Source organism: Jaculus jaculus, chromosome 5, assembly GCF_020740685.1.
Source record: "Jaculus jaculus isolate mJacJac1 chromosome 5, mJacJac1.mat.Y.cur, whole genome shotgun sequence".
Taxonomy (NCBI): Eukaryota; Metazoa; Chordata; class Mammalia; order Rodentia; family Dipodidae; genus Jaculus; species Jaculus jaculus.
The window spans coordinates 170,108,480-170,131,287 of NC_059106.1; the positions used below are offsets into that span (position 1 = coordinate 170,108,480).

General features: G+C 47.6%; 2 protein-coding genes and 1 non-coding gene across 8 annotated transcripts in view; 1 reads left to right on the plus strand and 2 right to left on the minus strand.

Moving 5' to 3' along the window:
- Positions 1 to 731: 731 nt before the first annotated feature.
- Positions 732 to 838, minus strand: LOC123461202. Its single transcript, XR_006637505.1, has one exon. It is a non-coding gene; the product is annotated as a U6 spliceosomal RNA (small nuclear RNA).
- Positions 839 to 5,756: 4,918 nt separating this feature from the next.
- On the minus strand, positions 5,757 to 11,239 carry Ybey (ybeY metalloendoribonuclease). Of its 5 annotated transcripts, none has more exons than XM_045149757.1 (5): positions 11,160 to 11,239; positions 10,437 to 10,687; positions 9,014 to 9,142; positions 7,902 to 7,970; positions 5,757 to 7,240 (listed from the first exon to the last, which is right to left on the minus strand). In XM_045149757.1, the coding sequence occupies exons 2-5, from the start codon at positions 10,644 to 10,646 to the stop codon at positions 7,154 to 7,156; spliced, it is 495 nt and encodes a 164-aa protein (XP_045005692.1). In that variant the 5' UTR covers positions 10,647 to 10,687; positions 11,160 to 11,239; the 3' UTR covers positions 5,757 to 7,153. The 5 variants fall into 5 exon arrangements, with proteins under 5 accessions (XP_045005692.1, XP_045005695.1, XP_045005693.1 ...); XM_045149760.1 differs by having other exon boundaries at positions 11,137 to 11,182; XM_045149758.1 differs by lacking the exon at positions 11,160 to 11,239 and adding an exon at positions 10,988 to 11,152.
- A 112-nt stretch (positions 11,240 to 11,351) lies between these two features.
- The window catches only part of LOC101599423 (minichromosome maintenance complex component 3 associated protein), a 44,789-nt gene continuing 33,332 nt past the window's right edge, over positions 11,352 to 22,808 (plus strand). Inside the window, exons 1-7 of one of the 2 annotated variants that reach the window (XM_004669433.2) lie at positions 11,352 to 11,613; positions 12,009 to 13,313; positions 14,934 to 15,157; positions 16,784 to 16,862; positions 17,102 to 17,243; positions 20,185 to 20,375; positions 21,930 to 22,069. In XM_004669433.2, coding sequence (XP_004669490.2) covers positions 12,110 to 13,313; positions 14,934 to 15,157; positions 16,784 to 16,862; positions 17,102 to 17,243; positions 20,185 to 20,375; positions 21,930 to 22,069 — 1,980 coding nt within the window. In that variant the 5' untranslated portion in view covers positions 11,352 to 11,613; positions 12,009 to 12,109. The remainder of the gene's footprint in view (positions 11,614 to 12,008; positions 13,314 to 14,933; positions 15,158 to 16,783; positions 16,863 to 17,101; positions 17,244 to 20,184; positions 20,376 to 21,929; positions 22,070 to 22,808) is intronic. The other variant, XM_045149274.1, reaches the window with a different exon arrangement.

Consider the following 22,808-nt stretch of genomic DNA (forward strand, 5'->3'; position numbering starts at 1 on the left):
AAGCTGCCTAACTTTTTAAAAATTTTTTTTATTTTTTATTTTTTTAAATTAATTAATTAATTTATTTGAGAGCGACAAACACAGAGAGAAAGACAGATAGAGGGAGAGAGAGAGAATGGGTGCGCCAGGGCTTCCAGCCACTGCAAACGAACTCTAGAGGCATGTGCCCCTTGTGCATCTGGCTAACGTGGGACCTGGGGAACCGAGCCTCGAACCAGGGTCCTTAGGCTTCACAGGCAAGCGCTCAACTGCTAAGCCATCTCTCCAGCCCTTTAAAATTTTTATTTGCCGGACATGGTGGCACTCGCCTTTAATCCCAGCACTCGGGAGGCAGAGGTAGGAGGATCGCTGTGACTTCAAGGACACCCTGAGACTACATAGTGAATTCCAGTTCAGCCTGGGCTAGAGCAAGATCCTACCTCGAAAAAACAAACCAAACCAAACATTGTATTAATTTGTTCGTTTGAGAGAGAGACAGACAGACACAAAGAGAGAGAATGAGTATGGGCTCACCAGAGCCCCCACCACTGAAAATGAGCTCCAGGTACATGCACCGCTTTGTGTGTCTGGATTTACGTGAGTACGGGGAAGTAAACTCTGGCTGGCAGGTTTTGTGAGCGAGCATCTTTACCTGCTGAGCCATCCCCCTGGCCCTCACAATACTATTTGTTTTTCAAGGTAGGGTCTCACTCTAGCCCAGGCTGACCTGGAATTCACCATGTCTAGTTTCATAGTAACAAAGCTGCTTCACGAAGTTGTGCATCATCCTTGTGTGGGGGCTATGCCAATCTTCTCTATATCATTACAGTTTCAGTGTATGTGCTGCTGAAGCAAGCACTCAAATTTGTTTGTCCAGGGGGGGAATATAAAGCCGACTTCGAAGGGCAGAAAACTCATTATTCTGACCACCTACTTTTTTTTTTTTTTGAGGTAGGGTCTCACTCTAGCCAACGTTGACCTGGAACAGTGATCTTCCTACCTCTGCCTCCTGAGTGCTGGGATTAAAGGCGTGCGCCACCGTGCTTGGCCCCTGGCCCACTACTTTCAAAGCATCTGCATTCTTCCAGCTGTTCCATTCAGAACAGTTGCCTATTCTCAATGGTGGTAATCTCTCAAACAATTGTAGCGGAAACAGGCTGCTGTCTTTAGCCTGAAACTTTCACTTTGTCATATCCTCTGCTTACAGCAGTCCATTTCTTCTAAACTCAGCCCTTCACAAGTTCTCAGGACGTTGGGTCAGCACAGGCAACCTCTCACACAAACTGCCTCGAGCTCAGTCCAGATAAAGTTCTTTCTTCCCTTCATAAACCAAGCCTATACAGTGCACAATTCTTTTTACACTTAGGTTTCTCAACTCTGACCAAAATGGTCCACTGAACTCTGCTTACAGCCCTGCAAAGAGTCTCTTAGGCAACAGTTTCAAATCCTACATTTCTCCCACAAATCAGTTCCAAAAGGCTAAAACCACACAGATTTCTGTTGTAGTTACCTTTTTGTTGTTAGGACAAAGGACCCAAAAAGCAGCTGGTGGAATGATTTTTATCTTGGCTTAAGAGTCTTGAGAGAACGCACCATGCTGGCAGCAGCAAGCCTGGCACGAGCAGAAGCTGGCCATCACTTCTGCCACGGCACGTGGAAGACAGCAGGAGAGTGAACAGAGCTCTGGCAAAGGGGAACTGGCTATAACACTCTTAGGCAAGCTTCCAACAACACAATTCCTCCAGCAAGCCTCCACCTTCTAAATTGCCATCAGCTGGGACCAAGCATTCAAAACATACGAGTTTCTGGGGGCATCTATTCAAAGCACTGCATGGAGGGAAGACATGTGGTGGATGCTGGTTATCTTGAAGGACCTGCCCTTGCTGGGTTAACAGGGATTAAGAACACATGCAGCGCCCCACAGTCTCCCAGTGTGTGAGCACCACTGGCCTGTGGAAGTGGCGCTGGTGGTGGTAATGGGGCGTTTACCTGAGGCCAGGTGTTCGAGGCAACCTTGCGGAGGCTGGAGAGTCTAAGCAGGTCCTGTAGTGGGTTTAGGGCTGCCCGAGCATGGGTTTCTTGAGCCCGGTGACTAAAGCCTGATTGTTGGGGATGGGATTTCCTCTTGACCTCATTCCCTAGCACATGGTGAGGACAGAGACTCAGGGGATGCTGTGCATATCAGTGCCCTGATGAAATGGACATTACTACAGAGATCTCTTTTTAATACTATTTTTGCCTGGCATGGTGGCACACACCTCTAATCCCAGCACTTAAAGAGATAGGAGGATCACTGTGAGTTCAAGGCCACCCTGAGACTACATAGTGAATTCCAGCCATCCTAGAGCAAGACCCTATCTTGAAAAACAAATGCTTGCTGGCAAAGCCAAAGGACCAGGTTCCATTCCCTAGTAACCATGAAAAACCAGATGCACAAGGTGGTGCATGAGTCTGGAGAGTTTACTGGCAGTGGCTAGAGGCCCTGGCATGCCCTTCTCTCTTTGTGTCTGCTTCTCTCTTTTTCTCCCTCAAATAAATAATTAAAAAAAAACAACAACACCCAAACCCACTTATTTGAGATAGAGAGTAAGGAGGAGGAGGGAGAAAGAAAGAATGAATGATGCACCAGGGCCTCCTGACACTAAATGAATTCAATATGCATGGGCCACTTTGTGCATCTAGCTTTACATGGGTACTGGAGAATCATACCTGGGCCATCAGGCTTTGCAAGCAAGTGCTTTTAACTGCTGAGCCATCTCTCCAGCCCCAGAGAGATCTTAAAGATGTGACCCAGGGAAGTGAGTGACACGTCCCAGTGTGGGCTAGAGCCATCACATCAGTCAGTCCACATATGCCATGTAACTCTCATCAGGACCCTAGGCTCTTCATGGCATTGGGGGCTAAGTCTGGAATACATATAGTCTAGCAAAACATTAAGGACCCCTGCGCTTCCTGGAGAAGTATGGGAGAACCTGCCCCCACAGGTTTGAAATGAGGGAGTGTGGCCAGGCTTAGATATAGCTGCTGACCTAACCAGATGTAGGTCCACAAGACACTTATGTTCTCTATTAAGACATACAGAGTTGGGCTGGTGAGATGGCTTTGCAGTTAAGACATGCAGAGTATTTTTCAAGAATATATAAAAATGGGCTGGAGAGTTTGCTTAGTGGTTAAGGTGCTTGCATGAAAAGCCTAAGGACCCAGGCTCGATTCCCCAGAATCCACATAAGCCAGATGTACAAGGTGATGCATGTGTCTGGAGTTCATTTGCAGTGGCTAGAGACCCTAGCATGCCCATTCTCTCTCTGTCTATCTCTCTGTAATCAAATAAATAGAAATAAGATATTAAAACTATATAAAAACATCAGGATGAGAATATGATAGAATGCTTACCCAGTGTGTGTGCAGGGCTCTGGGTTCCATCGCCAGCACTTCAAAACCAAAGCACCCAGAGAACCAAAGTAAGATAAAAACACTGAACAGAGAAAAAAGGAAAACAAATAGTAAGATAAGCAACAGAAGCAGTCACTTCCCAGCAGAGGGAGCCGAGATGACAAGAGGGATGACCGGGAAGGGGACAGACTGGCACAGTGCGCACCAGGGGAACGCTCGTCAGGGGACTGAGATACCCCGTCACTGGCTACATACTGGAGGACAAGCGACCCAGACCTTCAGAGATATTGGGCATGCCCAGTAAAGCTGGACCCCAGGCCTCCCAGACTCCCAGGTATCCCAGCACTTGAGCAGACTCATCATGATCTCCAATGATCAATCAGGGGAGTCCAGTGTTGGGGTCTTGGTCCCTTCCAATCTCTTCAAAAGGGGGCTGGAGAGATGGCTTAGCAGTTAAGGCACTTGCCTGCAAAGCCTGACAACCTGGGTTTGATTCCCCGGTACCTACTTAAAGCCAGATGCACAAAATTGTACATGCATCTGGAGATCAATTAAAATAAAATATTTCATTTTTATTTGAGAGAAATAGGCAGGGGGAGAGAGAGAGAGAATGAGAATGACCAGGGCCTTCAGCCACTGAAAAAGAACTCCAGATCCATTCATCTGGTTTGCATGGGTCCTGGGGAGTTGAACCTGGGTCCTTTGGCTTTGCAGCAAGTGCCTTAACTGCTAAGCCATCTCTTCAGCCCTAAAGTAAAATATTTCTAAAAAAGATTGTGAGCCAGGCCTGGTGGCACACACCTTTAATCCTAGCACTTGGGAGGCAGAGGTAGGAGGACTGCCTTGATTTGAGGCTGCCCTGATACTACAAAGTGAATTCCAGGTCAGCCTGGGACAGAGTGAGACCCTACCTCAAAAAAACAAAAAACAGTAACAACAACAACAAAAAAAGAAAGGGCTGGGATAAGTGTGCCAGCTTAGACACTCTATCCAGAGACCTTGTTGAAAACATTGAAGATCTCTGAACCCCTAAAAAATTAAAAAAAGATCTGGGTGTGGTGGTGCACACCTTTAATCCCAACAAGAGGGAGGCAGAAGTAGGAGGACCACTGTGAGTTCGAGGCCACCCTGAGACTACATAGTGAATTCCAGGTCAGCCTGGGCCAGAGCGAGACCCTACCTTGAAAAACCAAAAGGAAAAAAAAAAAAAAAGAAAAGAAAAGAAAAAGAAAGGATTGTGGAGCCAAGTTTTCAGATGAGCATAGCAATCACCTTGTTGCTAGTACAAGACACCTGACCAAGTGCAGCCCGTGGAAGGAAAACCTTGTCTCATCTTACAGTCTCCAGGGGAGTTCCACCATGGTGAGGAGAGCATGGCAGAGCTGAGGGTGGTCACTGTTTCTTGCCACAGCCGAACCAGGCGTGGTGGCGCACACCTTTAATCCCAGCACTTGGGAGGCAGAGGTAGGAGGATCGCTGTGAGTTTAAGGCCACCTTGAGACTACATAGTGAATTACAAGTCAGCCTGAGTTAGAAGGAGACCCTACCTGGCGGCGGGGGTGGGGGGGGTGGGGAGTGGGGGGGGGTGGGGCGGGGGAAGTGATCTTGTCAGCAGCGAGAGCAAGCTAGCTCTGAACACCAATGGGCTAGAGTAATAAACCCCAACGTCATCCCAGTGACACACAGGGCTCCACCTCTCAGAGGGTACACTAGCTGGGGACTGACTATAAGGCTTCATCACAAACAAATGAGGCTATAGGGGTCATTTCACATTCAAAATATTTTTATTTGAGTGAGAGTATAAATGAGTATGGGTGTGCCAGGGCCTTCTGCCACTGCAAATGAACTTCAAATGCATGTGCCAATTCATGAGCCTGATTTTATGTGGGTACTGGGGAACTGAATCTGGGCTGTTAGGCTTTACAAGCAAGTACCTTTAACCTCCAAGTCATTTCTCCAGCCCTCATTTCACATCAAACCACCATTGTTAAGACATTACATTGAGACAAATACATTTTTGTTTTTAAATTTCTCTTATTAGAGAGAGAGGGAGGGAGACAGATAGAATAGGCATGCCAGGGCCTCTAGCCACTGCAAACAAACACCAGATGCATGCACCACCATATGCCTCTCGCTTATGTGGATTCTGGGGGACCGAACCTGGGTCCTTGGGCTTCACAGGCAAGTGCTTTAGCCACTAAGCCATCTCTCCAGCTTGAGAACAATCCATTTTATAAGCAGGTCATACACAGTCAAGTGGCTAGAGGACTGTGGCAGGCCAGTTCCATGTCTAAGAAGACAGCCCAATGATAAAGGCAGAGATACATTTCTAGACAGCTTGAAGGAAACTGTCAACACAGAAACGTTGCTTGTGACAAAGGGAATAAAGAGGCACAGTTTATTCTGAGTCAAGTGTGAATGACCATGGCCTGGAATCACAGGTTCAATTTGTTCTGAGTCATCATGTTACATGAACTCTTCTGGTCAGAAGAGAGCCATAAGTCGATGTGTTTGCCACACGCATTGGTAAGGGCATCAGGAAGGTGGCTTAACTCAAAGTGGGGAAGACTGCTGTAGCTCTCAGATGCTACCTGGTGGCAGTCTTAGCATTTGGGTTGGTGGGAGCCAGTGCTCTCCTAAGTTAAATATATTCTAAAGTTTTACCTGGTGAAGGGTATCAGATACAGAGGTTGGTAATAGGTTGCTCTTAAGGGGATTAAAGACCACCTGAGATCATTTTAGCTCTGAATCTGCAGTATTCCAACTCTCTGCCAATCGTGGGAGTTCCAGTCAGCACTGATGTGGCTTTTTCAGGGAACTTAAATCCACAAGACAAATGATTAGAATGCTACCAGCAGATTTGAGGACTGAAGAAGGAATCTAAGAGGCTGCATCTTAAAAGTGTGTGCTCGCTGCAGGATCCACCATGCCTGGGAGGGGGTCAGAGGCCACTGTACTCCTGGCCCGCCTTGCCCAATATAGGGGCTGAAGATGGGAGCTGGCTAATTTTTTTTTTTTTTCGAGGTAGGGTCTCAATCTAGTCCAGGCTGACCTGGAATTCACATGTAGTCTCAGGCTGGCCTCAAACTCATGGTAATCCACCTTCCTCTGCCTCCTGAGTGTGCCACCACGCCTGGCTCTAATTTCAATTTTAGAAGAGAAATAAGCAATACTGACCAGGGGAGGGGTTCAGCAAGCACAGAGGCAGAAAGCCACCAGTTCCCCTCCTCTGGTCATCAGATACCAGCATTTCCAGGTCGGGTTTGCGGCCAATGCCTCAGAAGCGATGGGGGGGTGGGTGCAGGGCAATTCTGCATCTTCTTCCTCTTGGGAGATAGCAGCAAGGCCAGGTCACAGAGCTCCCGAGGGTTAGGGTTGAAGCCCAGCTCTCTGCAGTCTGCTTGCTGGCAGGAGCCCACCCACCTATGAAGAAAATACTCCAGTGCTCTGGCTGCTGGTTCTATTTCTGCAAGTTACAGGCAGGAAGCATAGTATTTCATTCACCCAGTTCCAAGGAAGATCCGTACCAAAGAAGCCTATAGGCTTATGTGTCGTGCCTCTCAGTAAGGGGTTAAAACCGTTCTCTTCACAATAATGAAGACAGCCTTCTAAATAGACACTTCTCTTGTACTTCTGGAAGCCACGTTCCACTCATGGAATTTATCGTCAGCACAGGCTGATGCCTCTGCAGCCTCTCAGGACAGCATGAATAGCAGAGATCCACTCTGGGCCTTATCTTCAGTACATAAACCCCTCTCTGTATCTTGGAGCCTCTGGGGAGTCAGTAGAGGCCCCTGCTCAGGGGTTGGAGCCTGGTTCCAGTGTGGCGGCTCAGCTCCTCCAGGACCAGTTTCTCTTGTCCATACATCTAGAATACAGCAGAGCACATGCTGGCAAGTGGGGCCCCCTGGGACCCTTTAGTGAGACCCTGATTGTCCATCTCACCTCCTCCAGAAGCCCTCCCTGCAGGTCTGTCAGGGCTCTGCAGAAGTCTAAGGGCAACACCTGAGCAGAGACTGGAAGCGCTATGGGAGGGCAGTACACAGTGGGCAGGAGCTCAAAGGCAGGGGGAGATGCTGGAGGTTCCAAGGGCCCAGCGGAGGCGGTGTGGAGGGGCATGGGCATGGAGAGGCTGTGAAGCCAGGAGGGGATCCTTTATTAATTGAATAAATGTTTCTTCACATCTCTCAGAGCAATAGGCTATGTGCTTACAAAGATGACTTAAGTCTATTAAACACTGGGTGGCTATTATAAACCCACTGGCCCTCGGAGGAAACAAACCACTACTTCCCTTACAGAAGGGGTCTCTATCTGTACCCAGTCTTGTTGCCCACTGATAGGTTTCTTTGCGAGGCTCTGCAAAAATTTAACAGCCCCCTTCTCCTCCACTAGTACTAGTGCCCCACGGACACAAAAGGGCAGATGGGGGCCTTGGTTCCTGCCTCTTGCCATGCAGTGCACGGGGGCTGGGCAATAGCCTGGCAGTGCCTCCACGTGAAGCGCGCCAATCCTTGCCCAGGTGTTCCTACCTTCTGCCACTCAGCCTCCGAGCTGTGTGTGAAGCCTAGAAGGTGACAGAGTCCATGGGTGGCTGTCACCTGTTGGAATAACAGGATGATGTAGTAGGAATTTGCTCCTTCGGGATCACCCCAGGCTCACAGGCTCCCCTTGGTAAGACTGAGCTGTCCTGTCCCAGGACACCGGGGAAGAACCTGTAGCTGCTGCCCTGGGCACAGCCTCAGTTCCTCTTGTCTGGGCAAGTGCTTTACCACTGAGTTACATTCCAGCTTTGTCAGGGGCTGGGCATGGACAAACAGGGCTGACCGTCTATGGGGAGCCTAACTAGAGTAAGGCAGCTGGGCAGTTAAGACACCCCAAGCCTGTAGTTCCAATAACCTGAGAGGCTGAGGTTGGAGTGTCACCTGGGTCGAAAGTTCAAAACTATCCTGGGAAACACAGTGAGAGGCCACTTCCAAAATAATAAGACATGTTAAGCAGCAAAAACAAAGGTTAAGTGCAGAAAGGGAAGGGGTAGGAGTGGGACTGGCAATGTGGCCAGTGGATTCATGAATTTCTTTTCTTTTTCTTCTCTTTTTGGGTTTACAAGGTAAGGCCTCACTCAAGCCCAGGCTGACCTGGAATTCTGTAGTCTCAGGGTGGCCTTGAACTCACAGCCATCATCCAACCCTGGCCTCCCAAGTGCTGGGATTAAAGGCATGCACCACCAGGTCCGGCCTCTTTTTTTTTTTTTTTCCGAGTAGGTTCTCATTCTAGCCCAGGATGACCTGGAACTCACTCTGTAGTTCCATTCTAGCCTCAAACTCATTGCAGTCCTCCTACCTCTGCCTCCCAAGTGCTGGAATTAAAGGCATATGCTACCATGCCTGGCTTGAAAGCTCTTTTTTTTTTTTTTTTTTTTTTCCCGAGGGAGGGTCTCACTCTAGTCCAGGCTAACCAGGAATTTACTAAGTAGCCTCAGGCTGACCTCGAAATCACAGGGCTCCTCCTACCTGTTTCCCAAATGCTGAGATTAAGGGCATGTACCACCACACCCAGCTGAAAGCTCAATTTTAATAAAATACACCTGAGTCTATGACTTGTGTTTTTGTCAGTTAACATGTGATTTTGTGTACCCACTTACGGTCAGGATGTCATAATAATCTTCACTTTCTTTGCACTGTTGGAAGATATATTCCACTCCTAGAAAAATGTCCCCCAAGTTATAATCATCTGGGAATTTTGGTTGAGGAAATTCACCTGCTTTCAGATTCTGAAAATGAGGAAAGAGACTTGGAGAACACCACCATGGGAACAATAACCCAACGACCAGGATCCGCTGGCTTGTCCCAGGCAAAAGACACTTAGCTCTGAGCACAGGGTGCTAAAGCCACATGCCAGAGGCTGAGTGCAGTCCAGGGCCTGAGCTGGTGGTACGCACAGCTACACACACAAGGGCCTGCAGATGCCTCCACTTCCCCAAATGACTTATTTTCCATTTCTTTCATTCTCCAACGTTGTTTCTAGTCAAACCAGAAAATCCACAATTACATATGTCTTCTTTCTCACTTTTTTTTGGGGGGGGGAGATAGGGTCTCGTTCTAGCTCAAGCTGACCTAAAATTCACTTAGTCTCAGGCTGGCCTAGAACTCACAGTGATCCTCCTTCCTCTTCCTCCTGAGTGCTGGTATATACTGCCATGCTGAGCTTGAAAGCTCTTTTTAAAATTTGAGAGCAACGGGCAGAGAGAATGAATGGGTGCACCAGGGCCTCCAGCCACTGAAAACAAACTCTAGATACATACGTCATCTTGTGCATCTTGCTTACATGGGTCCTGGGGAACTCATGATCCTAAGGCTTCACAGGCAAAGCGCGTAACTGCTAAGCCATCTCTCCAAACTTTTTTTTTTTTTTTTGAGGTAGGGTATCACTCTAGCCCAGGACGACCTGGAATTCACTCTGTATTCTCAGGGTGGCCTTGGATTTATGGCAATCCTCCAACTTCTGCCTCCCAAGTGCTGGGAGGGTGTAATCTACCATGCCCGGCTTAGTTTTCTATGTTCAGTGCTGTTTTAATTTTTTCCAATCCAAACATATTCATTGAGTTACACTTACAATCGCATAAATCCTTCTTTGAACTCACTGATAGCATCAAGGGACAGAGGGTAGGGTGTCATTGTTTCTGTTTTAGGCTGCCACCATGGCAGAATTGTGGCCTCTAGGGGTGGACAAACTTAATAGCGTGTGTCATACTGCTCTGTAATTCTACGTATTAAATGTTCAAAGGTCTGGAGAGATGGCTCAGCAGTTAAGGTGCTTCCCTGCAAAGCCTAATTACCTGGGTTCGGCTCCCTAGTACCCACATAAAGCCATATGCACAAGGTGTTGCATGCATCTGCAGCATCTGGAGGCCGTTGCATGCCCATTTTCTGTCTCTCTTCTTGCAAATAAATAAAAATATATATATTTTTAAGTTCAAAATCAACAATAAGGCCCTATCTGTAATATAATCAACAGGAAATGTTATTTTTGGAAGGCAGGCTACACAAGAGGAACGTGTATTTTACCTCATGAAATGGAAAAGAAAGCACATCGGTTGGAACGTTTTTCTTTCTGTAGAGCCTATTAATGTGCTGAATATTCTTGTTGTCAACGCAGATGATCCCCATGTCAAATTTCTGCACTCCTAAAATAGTCCTCACAATCTCCATATTTTTGCGAAGTGGTGCTCTCCTGACGGGGATGACTCGCTGGAGATTTCTAATCACCAAACTCATTTTGGGGGAACACCCGACCCTTTAAAGTGTTTGGACGGAACCTGTGGTTGAATTGAAGAGAAGGCTCGTCAGCACTGAAAAGTCACAAACTTTGCAGAAACACACATGCACACACCAATACTACTTCTTCTTTTCTTTTTTTCGAGGTAGGGTCTTGCTCTAGCTCAGGCTGACCTGGAATGCACTCTGTAGTCTCAGGCTGGCCTCGAACTCACAGCGATCCTCCTACCTCTGCCTCCCAGAGTGCTGGGATTAAAGGCGTGCATTAGCACGCCCGCCTCACCGCAATACTTTTATTGGGAGGAATTTCTTGGCAATTCTGAGGGGATTTTTACGTTTACCAGGAAGGTACAAAAGGGGTGGTGCGCATCGGGGAGCTGGGCAGGGCAATGTGGAACGAGGGACGGGAGTGCGCTGAGGTGCGGGCCGGAGTCAGCGTGGGTCCAGGGCCGCGCGGTTCCGCAGTCCCCCGGCACCCGCCAGGCCGCACCGGACAAACCACCACGCACGTCCCGCAGCCGGCAGACGAGGAGCGCTGGCCCGGCCACACTAGCAACGGCCCGCCCGCCCGCCGGAAGCCCCAGCGCGGCTCGCAGCTCGCAGGGAGCGGAAGCCGGAAGCGGCTGAACGGAAGTCGGTCCGGCGAGCTTTTCTGCCCGGCGCGCTCCCGGAAGAGTCCGCTCCAGCGGTCCGGGCGGCAGGCCGAGCCCGCGTTCCCGGGGCGTCCTCCGCAGCCCTCTAACCCCCCTCGCGTCGCCGGGGCCCCGGGCTCCGCCGGGCTGTCACCCAACGACCAAAGGCCTCGCCCCGGCTCCTCCGCCCCGAAGCCGCGGCCTTGGATACCGTCCCCGATCGTCGCCAGCCTTCGGAATTTCTAGGCCTGGGGGGCGGGGGAAGAGATTTCGTGATCGAGTGACTGGAAGAAAAATGAGGTGATCGAAACAGTAACCCTTTGAACTGTTACATTGTAAGTTGAGGGCGTTCGTTCCTATTAGCGAGGCTTGGCGAACTTATCAAATTAGTAAGATGATGTGCTTTTCTATTTTCTGTTACCCCAATACTTGGGAGGTGGAGGAAGGAGGAGTTCAGGCTCGTCCTCGACTATACAGCAAATTCCAGGTCAGCCTGAGCAACAGTGAGACACTGTCTTAGAACACAAACAAATCAGGCTTTAAGCCTCCACCACAAAATGATTTCTCTGTGCCTGCGCTCCTACCTGAAGAACTTGCTGGATCTCTGAAAATGAGGGTGTTAGGCCTTTGGGGTTGTCAGCCTTTTAAATGGTTATCCTTATAGTATCATGTGTGACTTAACACTGTTCTAGCAGGACGTGCTGTGATGATTTGAACTTTTGTCTTTCAGCTAGTTTATCCTGAAGATGAACAGTAGCTCTTTAGAGCAACAGGCTGTTTGAGGAAGAAGTCTGGTTTTCTACGTACAGTATTTATTGCCTTGGGTCAGAGATGAACCCTATGAGCCCGTTCAGTGGGCAGCAGCCCAGTGCTTTTGCATCTTCTACTACCACAACAGCGTTTCAGACTAAGTCACCGTTTCGATTTGGCCAGCCTTCTCTTTTTGGGCAAAGCAATGCATTATCTGGGAAGAGCCCAGGGTTCTCACAGGTAGCCACCTTTGCTGCACCCTCTGGAGTAAGTCATTCCTCCTCAGTGCCAACATTTGGACTCACCCAGACCTCAAGTGCTGGACTCTTTTCTGGTATTGAACCTCCTTTTGTAGCGACCTCTGGGCCTTCAAGTTCATCTGTGCCTGGAAACACAGGATTTACTTTTAAACCACCCACCAGTGTTGGGGTTTTCCCAAGTGGTTCTAATTTTGGACCAGAAACTGGTGAAGTAGGGAGCTCTGGTTTTAGGAAAACAGAATTCAGCTTTAAACCTCTGGATAATGCACTGTTCAGACCAATATCGGGGGCTGAGGCTGAGGCAGAGAAAGCCCAGAGCCAAGCTGCTTCTGGGTTTTTCACATTTTCCCACCCAGTTAGCAGTGGGCCTGGAGGCCTGACCCCCTTTTCTTTTCCTCAGGTGACAAGTAGTTCTGTTACCAATTCAAGTTTTATCTTTTCAAAACCAATTAGTAGTAATTCATCATCTGCCTTCACTTCTACTTTGTCAAACCAAAATACAGAGGAAGAGAGGAGAGGAGCCAAGACAGTGTTTGGCAGTGTGAACAGTAGCTTCGGCAGCATCCCGTCATCCGGGTCTTTGGGCGAGCCCTTTGCAGGTAGCAAAACAGGTGTCCGTCCGGGGTGTGAAGAAGTTCTCTCCCAGGTGGATCCACTCCCCAATCTCATGAAAGGACTGAAAAGGAAAGAGGACCAGGATCGCTCCCCAAGGAGACATGGCCACGAGGCTGCAGAGGACTCAGATCCTCTGTCCAGGGGGGATCATCCTCCAGATAAACGACCAGTCCGTCTCAATCGACCCCGGGGAGGTACTTTGTTTGGTCGGACAATACAGGATGTCTTCAAAAGCAACAAAGATTCAGGTCGTCTGGGTACCAAGGAACCTAAAAAGGAAAGTGTCTTTGTTGAATCTGGGGAAAGTGACCATGTGACAACCTCAGGAGGAAGTCAGTCGATCCTGACACCTTCCAGGCTTCCAGGTGTGACTAAAGAGGAAGAAACAGAAAGTAGAGAGAAAAGAGAAGGTGAGTTCTAAAAGCGCACAACACAAGGTTTGTTGTAAGATTCTCTGTTTTTTAAATTTTTAAACTTTTTTTTATTGACAACTTGCATAATTATAGGCAGTAAATCATGATAATTCCCTCCTTTCCTCCACTTTCTCCTTTGCAGATCCACTCTCTGTCGTACCCCTGTTCCTCTCAATTAGTCTCTTTCTCTCATTTTGATGTCATGATCTTTTCTTCCTATTATGACGGTCTTGTGTAGGTAGTGTCAGGCACTGTGAGGTCATGGATATCCAGGCCATTTTGTGTTTGGAGGAGCACGTTGTAAGGAGTCCTACCCTTCCTTTGGCTCTTACATTCTTTCTGCCACCTCTTCCACAATGGACCCTGAGCCTTGGAGTGTATGTATGATAGAGATATCTCAGTGCTGAGCGCTCCTCTGTCACTTCCTCTCAGCACCATGTTGCCTGTTGAGTCTTCCCAGTGGTCACCACCATCTGAAAAGAAGCTTCTTTATCCAAAGTGAGAGTAGCATTAATATATGGGTATGAACATCAGGAAAAGTGCTTATAGGGCAGTTTGCAGTTTGATGGGCATAATATATACATTTAACCAGACAACAACAGATGTTATACCCTTAGGGCTTGTGACCTCCCCTGCCATAGGCTTTTTTTTTTTTTTTTTTTTGAGGTAGGGTCTCATCTCTACCAGGCTACATAGTGAATTCCAGACTGACTGGAATTCCACTTTGTGGTCTCAGGGTGGCCTTGGACTCTTCTTGGTGATCCTCCTACCTCAGCCTCCCAAGTGCTGGGATTAAAGGCATGTATCACCATGCCCAGCTTGGCCATAGGCTTTTGACTAGGTTTTCAGTATCAGGCATGTATTCCCTCCTGTGGAGCTGGCCTCCAGTCCAATTAGAGATCTGTTGGTTCCCCCCATAACAGATGTGCCAGTATTACATCTGATGGGTCATTTGGTCTGGCTGGCCAAACTTAAGGCTTGCAGTGTCCACTGTTGTTTATTACTGTTGATAATGTCTTTCTCTCATAGGGCTGCATGCAGTGTAGCTTTTCCCAGCTTTCTGTCTGTTGCTCCACAGGGAGGAGGTTTTCAGCTCAGCTACAGCTTAATTTCTCAGTGACCTTGCAGCACAAGCTGCAAGTCTTCAGCAATAGGTCTTACTGTCTATTTCTGATGGGAAACCAAAAACCTTGGCAATGGACTGTAATGTTTTGGGGGCATTAGGGACCTTGCTGGCCAACAACTTACTGGAAGGTATCCTGTCTCTGACACTGAAAAATTTGTCTAGTAACAATCCATGGCTTCTGGATGTGTCATTATCCAAAACAGTGGGTTTCCATATAGCTTATTCATAACATTCTTACTTTTGATTAACCCTGTGCCCACCCTTCCTTTACTCAGTCTTTTCCCATGATGGCCATTCCACCCACCCCCACAAAATTTGTTCATTTGCTTCTTGTAAACTTCTTGTAGGCTGCCAGCTGTGTTTTTTGTTAAGTCCCCTGAAAATATCAGTTCTTAGAGCAGGTGACTGCGGACACCTCCTTTGCTTTTACACAGTCTGTGCTTCGTTTGTGTTTGGAAGGTTGGTTTTGTATCTGTTTTCTGAACTCCTAGATGCTCTCAGGGGAACTCCTGTGCGCCAGGGCAAGAGAAGTGAGCGCACAGGCAGCGTTGGAGGCGCGTCTCCTCTAGAGTCTACAGCCATCCAGTGCAAGAACATCCCTGACTACCTCAATGACAGGGCCATCCTGGAGAAGCACTTTGGCAAAATTGCTAAGGTGCAGCGCGTCTTCACCAGGCGCAGCAAAAAGCTTGCAGTGGTGCATTTTTTTGATCATGTGAGTACTTCTGCCTTGTCTCTTGTTATTCTAGATTTGAGTTTTCTTTTTATTTATTTGACAGAGAAAGAGGGGGAGAGGGGGAGGGAGGAAGGGAGAGGGAGAATGGGTGTGCCAGGGCCTCCAGATATTGCAAACGAATTCCAGACATGTGTGCCCCCCCCCCCCATGCATCTGGCTAATGTGGGTCCTGGGGAATCAAATCTGGGTGCTTTGGCTTTGCAGGCAAACGCCTTAACCACCAAGCCATCCCTCCAGTCTAGATTTGAATTTTCAAAGTGTGCTGGGGATGAGACCCAGGGCCTTATGGTAGGATCATTGATATTTTCAGGTTACTTAGAAATATTAAACAAGCTGGGCATCATGGCGCAGGCCTTTACTCCAAGCATTGGGAGGCAGAGTTAGGTGGATCACCTGAGTTTGAGGCCACCCTGAGACTACATAGTGAATTCCAGGTCAGCCGGGGCCAGACTGAGACCCTTCCTCAAAAAAAAAAAAAAAAAAAAAAAAAAAAATAACAACAACAACAACAAAAAATTAAGCTGGGCATGGTGATTCATGCCTTTAATTCTAGCACTTGGGAGACTTAGGTAGGAGGATCACCATGAGTTTGTGGACACTCTGAATCTACATATTGAATTCCAGGTCAGCCTGGACTTGAGCGAGACCCTGCCTCAAGAAATGATAAATAAATAAAAAATTAAAAAAAATATGTGCTGGAGAGATGGCTTAGTGCTTAAGACACTTGCCTGCAAACACTAAGGACACAGGTTTGATTCCCCAGTACCCACATAAGCCAGATGCACAAGGTGGTGCATGCATCTGGAGTTTGTTTGTAGGGGCTTGAGTCCTGGCCTGCCCATTCTCTAGCTCTCTCTCAAATAAATAAATATTTTTTAAATGCAAAAATGAAGTTGAAAAAAAAAGTTGAGATGGGGCCAGGCATGGTGGCACATGCTTTTAATCCCAGCACTCGGGAGGCAGAGGTAGGAGGATCACCGCGATTTTGAGATTAGCCTTAGACTACCTAGTGAATTCCAGGTCATTCTGGGTTAGAGTGAGACCCTACCTTGAAACAACAAACAACAAAAAATGAGTTTTTTAAATCATGTTAACATACAAAGGAGTGTTTTCATTATAGAATTTCATGCATATGTGTCATTATACACATATTTACACGTGTTCACCTTGTTCTAACTCATGTCCTTCCCCCACCACCCTGCCTTGTGTCCCCTGCCCCACTCTGGTTGGTTTTGTCCTTCCCCCTCTAGATGCATGTGCCACTCTGTGTGCTTGGCTTTATTTGGGTACTGGGGAATTGAACTTGGGCCAGCAGCAAACAAGCTCCTTTAGCTGCTGGGCCATCTTCTCTCCAGCCCTGTGTGTGTGTCTTTGGTAGGGTCTCTAGCTCCAGCTGACCTGGAATTCACTCTAGCCCTAGGCTGGCCTTGAACTCATGGCAATCCTGTCTCAGCCTTCTGAATATTGGGATTAAGGGTTGTGCATCGCCATGCCTTGCCCAGCCATATTACTGAGCCATCTGCTGTGCTCACTTCATTAGAGGTTTCAGTCTCACACTCTGATTTCTGGTGTCCTCAGACCTGTTCACTGTTGACTGTTTTTCAGGCATCTGCAGCCCTGGCTAGGAAGAAAGGGAAAAATTTGCATAAGGATGTGGCTATCTTTTGGCACAAGAAGAAATCAAGTGAGTTTGCAATTACTCTTTCCACAGTCTAATGTTCCATGCAGGGTCCTTTGACCGGGGAGTGAGAGTCTTTCCCGAGGCTAATGGAAGCTGTCTGCAGCTGATCTGAATGTCTTACAGCTGTTTCCTTGGGCTCTTTTATAACCCTTGTGGTGATGATGTTTTGGTGCAGAGGAACTGAGAAGTATAGTGTAGGAGACTGGTGATAGTAAACTCCGCTCTGATTCCTATGTCCTTAGGTCCCAACAAGAAACTCTTTTCTCTGAAGGAGAAGCCTGCTGATGGTGAAGCCAGCCAGGGCCCAGAGGATTCGCCCTTTCAGCACTCCCCTCTCGGCAAGCCCATCGTGAGAGCTGCAGTTGGCAACCTCCTCAGTAAAAGGTGGGGTTGGTCTTCTTTCATGTATGTATGTATGTATGGATGGATAGATCGCTAGATAGCTAGATAGAAGGAAAGGGAATGTATAGAAAGAAAGGGTACACCAGGGCCTCTTGCCACTGCAAAAGGATTCAGACTGGTGCCACTGTGCACCTGGCTTTGTGTTGGTACTGGAGAATTGAACCCAGGCCAGAATTGGTCTTTTCTAACAAGATGAATGTAAGGCTGGGCTGTGGCACCTGAGTTGGGGCTGAAGGGTCATGGGAGAGAAACAAAGAAGTGCTTCTGCATCGCATAACCAATGGTGAGGCTCTGGGATGGCAGCAGAGGTGGTCCTTTCTAGCTCTCACACACCCTGGTTTCTGAGAAGGCCCTCACTGGAGATGGGCCTTCTTTCCACCTGGGTATTCTGTTCAAGAGAACCTTATCCCAGAGACGGCTGCTGCTGGTCTGGTCTTTTTTGTTGCAGCTGCAGAGCTCCTATGTCTGGGTTCCTACTCAAGAGGCTGACATGTAGCACAGCAGAGCTTCTGTCTGCACAGGGGTGCTTGCTCCATGGAGGGCTTAGGATGTGGTACCCCGTCTGCTTACTGTCTTCCTGACATGAGGTGGGGACGCATTTCCTCGCTCCTTTCAGTCCCACATCCTTGACTTGTAAGTGCACATGCAATAGCTTTTCCCCTTGAAATGTCCAATTGGAACTAGCTGTGCTGTGTCCTTGTTATCCCATCACTCAAAGGATGGAAGCAGGACATAAGAAGTTCAAGGCCAGCCCAGGTTACGTGAGACTCTGTCTCAAAAAAAAAAAAAAACAATGGACCTGCTGGGCGTGGTGGCACACGCCTTTAATCCCAGCACTCGGGAGGCAGAGGTAGAAGGATGGGAGGCAGAGGTAGAAGGATCGCTGTGAGTTCGAGGCCACCCTGACACTCCATAGTGAATTCCAGGTCAGCCTGGGCTAGAGCAAGACCCTACCTCAAAAAAAAAAAAAAAAAAAAAAAAATGGATCAGTGGTTAAAGGCACCTGGTTACAAAGCCTGCTGCTTGATTCCTTAGCACCCACATAAAGCTATGTGCTCAATGCAAAGGCGTCTGTGATCCCAATGTGCCGGTGGCAGTGGGAGATGGCCCCAGAAGAATCTGAAGCTTGCCAGCCTACTAGACTGGCACACATTTGCCATGGCAAAAGACCGTGTCTTCAAGGCAGGGTTTACAGTCCCACCTCGGTCTCCTGAGTGCTGAGAGTTAGAAGGCTCTCATGGGCCACCATGCCCCGCTTGACCTTGTCTTAAGGTGGGGGAAGAGCCCAGATCTTGCAAGGTTGTCTTCTGACCTCCACATTCTCACTGACACAAGTGTGCCATACACACACATGTGCAAACATATAAAAAATTACAAACAAAAGAGAACAATGTCTTACTAATTACAAAGTCTATTTCCGTAATTATTCTTAGTAGTTTTTTGGCATAATTTTTTTTTGTAGGTTCAGCTCATCTCAGTAAAGCAATTTCTGTGCAGTAATGTGCTGTCACATGGATGCTTCTAGGTCACATGCCCTTTTCTTTTTCTCAGTTTTTATTTAATCATTTGTAAGCAGAGAGAGATAGAACAGAGTCAAATGGAGGGAATAGGTGTGCCAGGGCCTACAGCCACTGAAAACCAACTCCAGATGGATATGACATTTTGTATATCTGGCTTTATGGGGTACTGGGAATTGAACTGTGGTCATTAGGCTTGACAGATAAGCACCTAAACCATTGAGCCATCTTTCTAGTCCCATTTCTGTTTCTCTCTCTCTCTCTCTCTCTCTTTTAAGTTAGTGTCTCGTTCTAGCCCAGGCAGACCTAGAATTCACTATGTAGTCTCAGAGTGGCCTTGAACTCATGGTGATCCTCCTACTTCTGCCTCCCAAGTGCTGGGATTAAGGACATGCACTACTACTCCTGGTTCAACTCATTTTTAATTTTTTTTTTGAAGTAGGGTTTCACTTTAGCCCAGGCTTAACAGGATTTCACTCTGTAGTGTCAGGGTGGCCTTGAATTTATGGTGATTTTCCTACCACTGCCTCCCAAGTGCTGGGATTAAAGGTGTGTGTCACCATGCCTGGCTTATTTTTACTTTTTACTTTTTGAAGTGCAGTCTTACTCTAGCCCAGGCTGACCTGGAATTAACTCTGTATTCTCAGGATAGCCTCGAACTCATGGCAATCCTCCTACCTGTGTCTCCTGAGTGCTGGGATTAAAGGTGTGTGCCATCATGCCCGCTTTCAACTCATTTTTTTTTTTTTTTTTAAAGAACAAAGCATTCTAAATTACTACAGAAGCCAATAAATCTAAATACCTTTGTGCTTGTCAACACTGCCTCCCATTCCCCTTTTGGAGTCTTGCTGTATTGGCTCAGGCTAATCTTTAATTACTGGCTTGAGCAATCCTGTTTTAACTCTTCTGAATGGCTGGGACTATTGCTTCTTTTTTTCATGAAGAAAAAAAAAATTAAATGTGTTCTCACCATCAACTTTTTAAAGCCTTCTTTCACTTTGATGCTATACTTTCTTAGCTTTAGGGGTCCAAATAATATTGAAAGGTTCAGAAATAGAAATGATACAAGGGTTCTTTTTTCCTAGTGTATCTGTACATGGTGTGTGTAGATGCATATGCCCATGCATGTGCGTTAGAGGATGTCTAGGGTTCTCCGTTACTGTTTTCTACCTCCCTTCTTTGAGACAGGATCTCTTAACGTGGAGTTTTCTGGGTTTGGGCTAGACGGGCTGCCTGGGGAGAGGAGTCTTAGAAATCATGTCTCCCCCCACACCCCCAACACTGGGGCTTCTCTCGGGTGCTGGGCACTGGACTCAGGTCCTCAGGGTTGTGCGGCACAAGCTCTTACCCAGTGGGCCGCCTCCCAGCCCCAGTACAAGGGCCCTTGATGTGTTCTTTCCTTCTAGCTCTCCGGTGAAGAAGCCGAGTCTTCTCAAGGTCCACCAGTTTGAGGGAGATCCCTTTGACCCTGGATCTGAGGGCTCTGAAGCCCTTGGGTCCTGTGTGTCGTCTCTCAGCACCCTGATTGGCATGGTGGCTGAGACATCAGAGGAGAAGTACCGCGTGCTGGACCAGAGAGACCGAATCATGCGACAGGGTAGGGCCCGCAGCACGAGTTCCAGAGCCCTGGGCAGAGCTGGCAGGGGGGTTCTGCTCCCCGCTCCACAGGGACTACAGTGTTGTCGCTTCCGGGACTTCTTCGGGGGGCCATGTCTGCTTGTTTCTGTGTCAGTCCTCCTGTGTGTCAGTGCTGTGTGTGCCTCTGCGTGCAAGCGTGTTTGTTTACGCGTGTGTGACGTAGCGAGGTGACATCTGCCACACAGAAGTGAGGGGGTTGTTGCATTTCAGCATCGTTTCACTTTTGGGATGTTGTATTACATGATTTATTTTTACTTTTATTTTTTGAGTGCTGCAGTTAAAGGCGTGTGCCACCATCCATGTCCGACTATTACTTATTTCATTTCCTTTTATTTTGATTTTTTTCCTGAGGTAGGATCTCACTCTCTAACCCAAGCTGACCTGGAATTTACTATGTAGTCTCAGGGTGTCCTCGAACTCTTGGCGATCCTCCTACCTCTGCCTTCTGAGTGCTGGAATTAACAGCATTGCCACCATGCCTGGCCTTTTTAAAAATAATTAATTAATTTTTAAATTAAAAAGCATTTTATTTATTTACCTATTTATTTGAGAAAGAGAAGGGAGGGGAGAGAGAGCGAGAGAGAGAGAGAGAGAGAGAGGGAGGGAGAGAGGGAAAGAGAGGGAGAGAGAGAGAGAGAGAGAGAGAGAGAGAGAGAGAGAGAGATAGATAGATAGATAGATATTGGGCACTCCAGGGCCTCTAGGCACTGCAAGCAAATGCATGTGCCACCTTGTACTTCTGGCTTATGTGGGTCCTGGGGAATCAAACCTAGGTCCTTAAGGCTTCACCTGCAAGTGTCTTAACTGCTAAACTGCTAAACCGTATCTCCAGCCCTTAAATTTTTTTTTTCTTTTTTGATAGCATGTTGCTGTATGTCCCATACTGGCCTTGCAGTTTCTTTTCTCTGTCTCCTAAGGATTGGTATTATACATGCTGACTGAAGACTGGCAGGATTTTCTTTTCTTTCTTTTAAATTACGTATTTGTCTGTTTGTGTATGTGCGCTCACATGGGCGTGTGTGGAGGAGGTTGGAGGACGACCTCAAGGTGTCTCTGTTCCACATCCGCTCCGACAGGGTCTCTTGGCGTTACAGCTTCAAGCTTAGATTCTCCCGGAATTCCTCCCATTGTAGGTGCATTGGAACCACCGATTCATGTGTCACTTTGCATTTAGCTGGCAGGCGTTGCAAACAAACACCTTTAACCTGAGATACCTCCTTAGTCCCGTGATTTTTTTTTTTTTTTTTTTTTTTGTAATTTGTGTATGACTTTTTTTTGGAAGAGGAGGAGTAAGTTAAAGTTTTGTCATGTAACCCAGGCTGTCCCACGATGGCCTCAAATATGTGATCCTCCTACCTCAGCCTCCTGAGTGCTGACATTGTGACTCTGTACCACCATGCTTGGCTTGGGACATAAAACGTACTTTTTTTCCTTTTATTATGAAATTGCACTTGTGTGGGTTCTTAATATTTGCTTGGTGTGTACATCATACCTTTGGCTTGATGTCGTTTAGCTCGGGTGAAGAGGACTGATCTGGACAAAGCGCGGACGTTTGTTGGCACGTGCCTTGACATGTGTCCTGAGAAGGAGCGCTACATGCGGGAGACCCGGAGCCAGCTGAGCGTGTTTGAAGTGATCCCGGGGACTGATCAGGTGCGTCCCTTCCGAGGGCAGCTCCCAGCCTCTAGTTTCATGGATTCTTTGGCTGGGGTCTAGCCATTAAGTGTCAGGGGATGCCTGGTCTTTCTTGAATGTGAGTTAGTGCTTTCTCTAAGTCATTTCCCCAGAAATCTGCTCCAGTCTGTGGCTGTTTGCTCTTGCCGTTTTGCTGAGGGATTCTCTGCCTGGTTATAGTTCTGGCTGATGAAGGTCCCAAGGCCAGCAGCGGGTGTCACCATAGAGACAAAGGCCTATGTGTCCGTGTGTGCACAGCCTCCTTTTGCAGGTAGAAGATGGCCTGTTAGGTGGAGCTGCCCTGCCTCACAGCTCCTGCCCCTCTGGGTCCTGCTGGGTGCCCCACTGTCCTCACTGCCTGTCTACAGTTCATTCTGCCTGGAAACGTACTTGGTGTTTGAGCATGGCCAAGATATTTTCCAGTACTTGACAGCTCTTTATCTGACATGCCTTTGTGTTCTGGGTGGCCAGATGTGTTTTCACTTAACTGTCTTGTTTCTTGTAAAACCCTCAGGACTCTTTATCATATTTGCCAAAATCAAGTTTCTCAATTTAAATTGCCCTCAATCTTGTCTTTTTTTTTTTTTTTTTTTTCCTTTTTCCTGAGGTAGACTCTCACTCTAGCTCAGGCTGACCTGGAATTAGGCCCAGGGTGGCCTTGAACTCATGGCAGTACTCCTACCTCTGCCTTCCAAGTGCTGCTATTAGAGGCATGCAC

Excerpts from the sequence above, each read along its gene's own strand:
- Ybey (XM_045149757.1), bottom strand. The coding sequence starts at position 10,646 with ATGAGTTTGGTGATTAGAAATCTCCAGCGAGTCATCCCCGTCAGGAGA. Across the intron at positions 9,143-10,436 it reads TTTCTTTTCCATTTCATGAG|AATCTGAAAGCAGGTGAATT; the intron begins GTAAAATACACG and ends CCTCATTTTCAG. Across the intron at positions 7,241-7,901 it reads CGGAGGCTGAGTGGCAGAAG|ATGTATGGACAAGAGAAACT; the intron begins GTAGGAACACCT and ends GCTGTATTCTAG.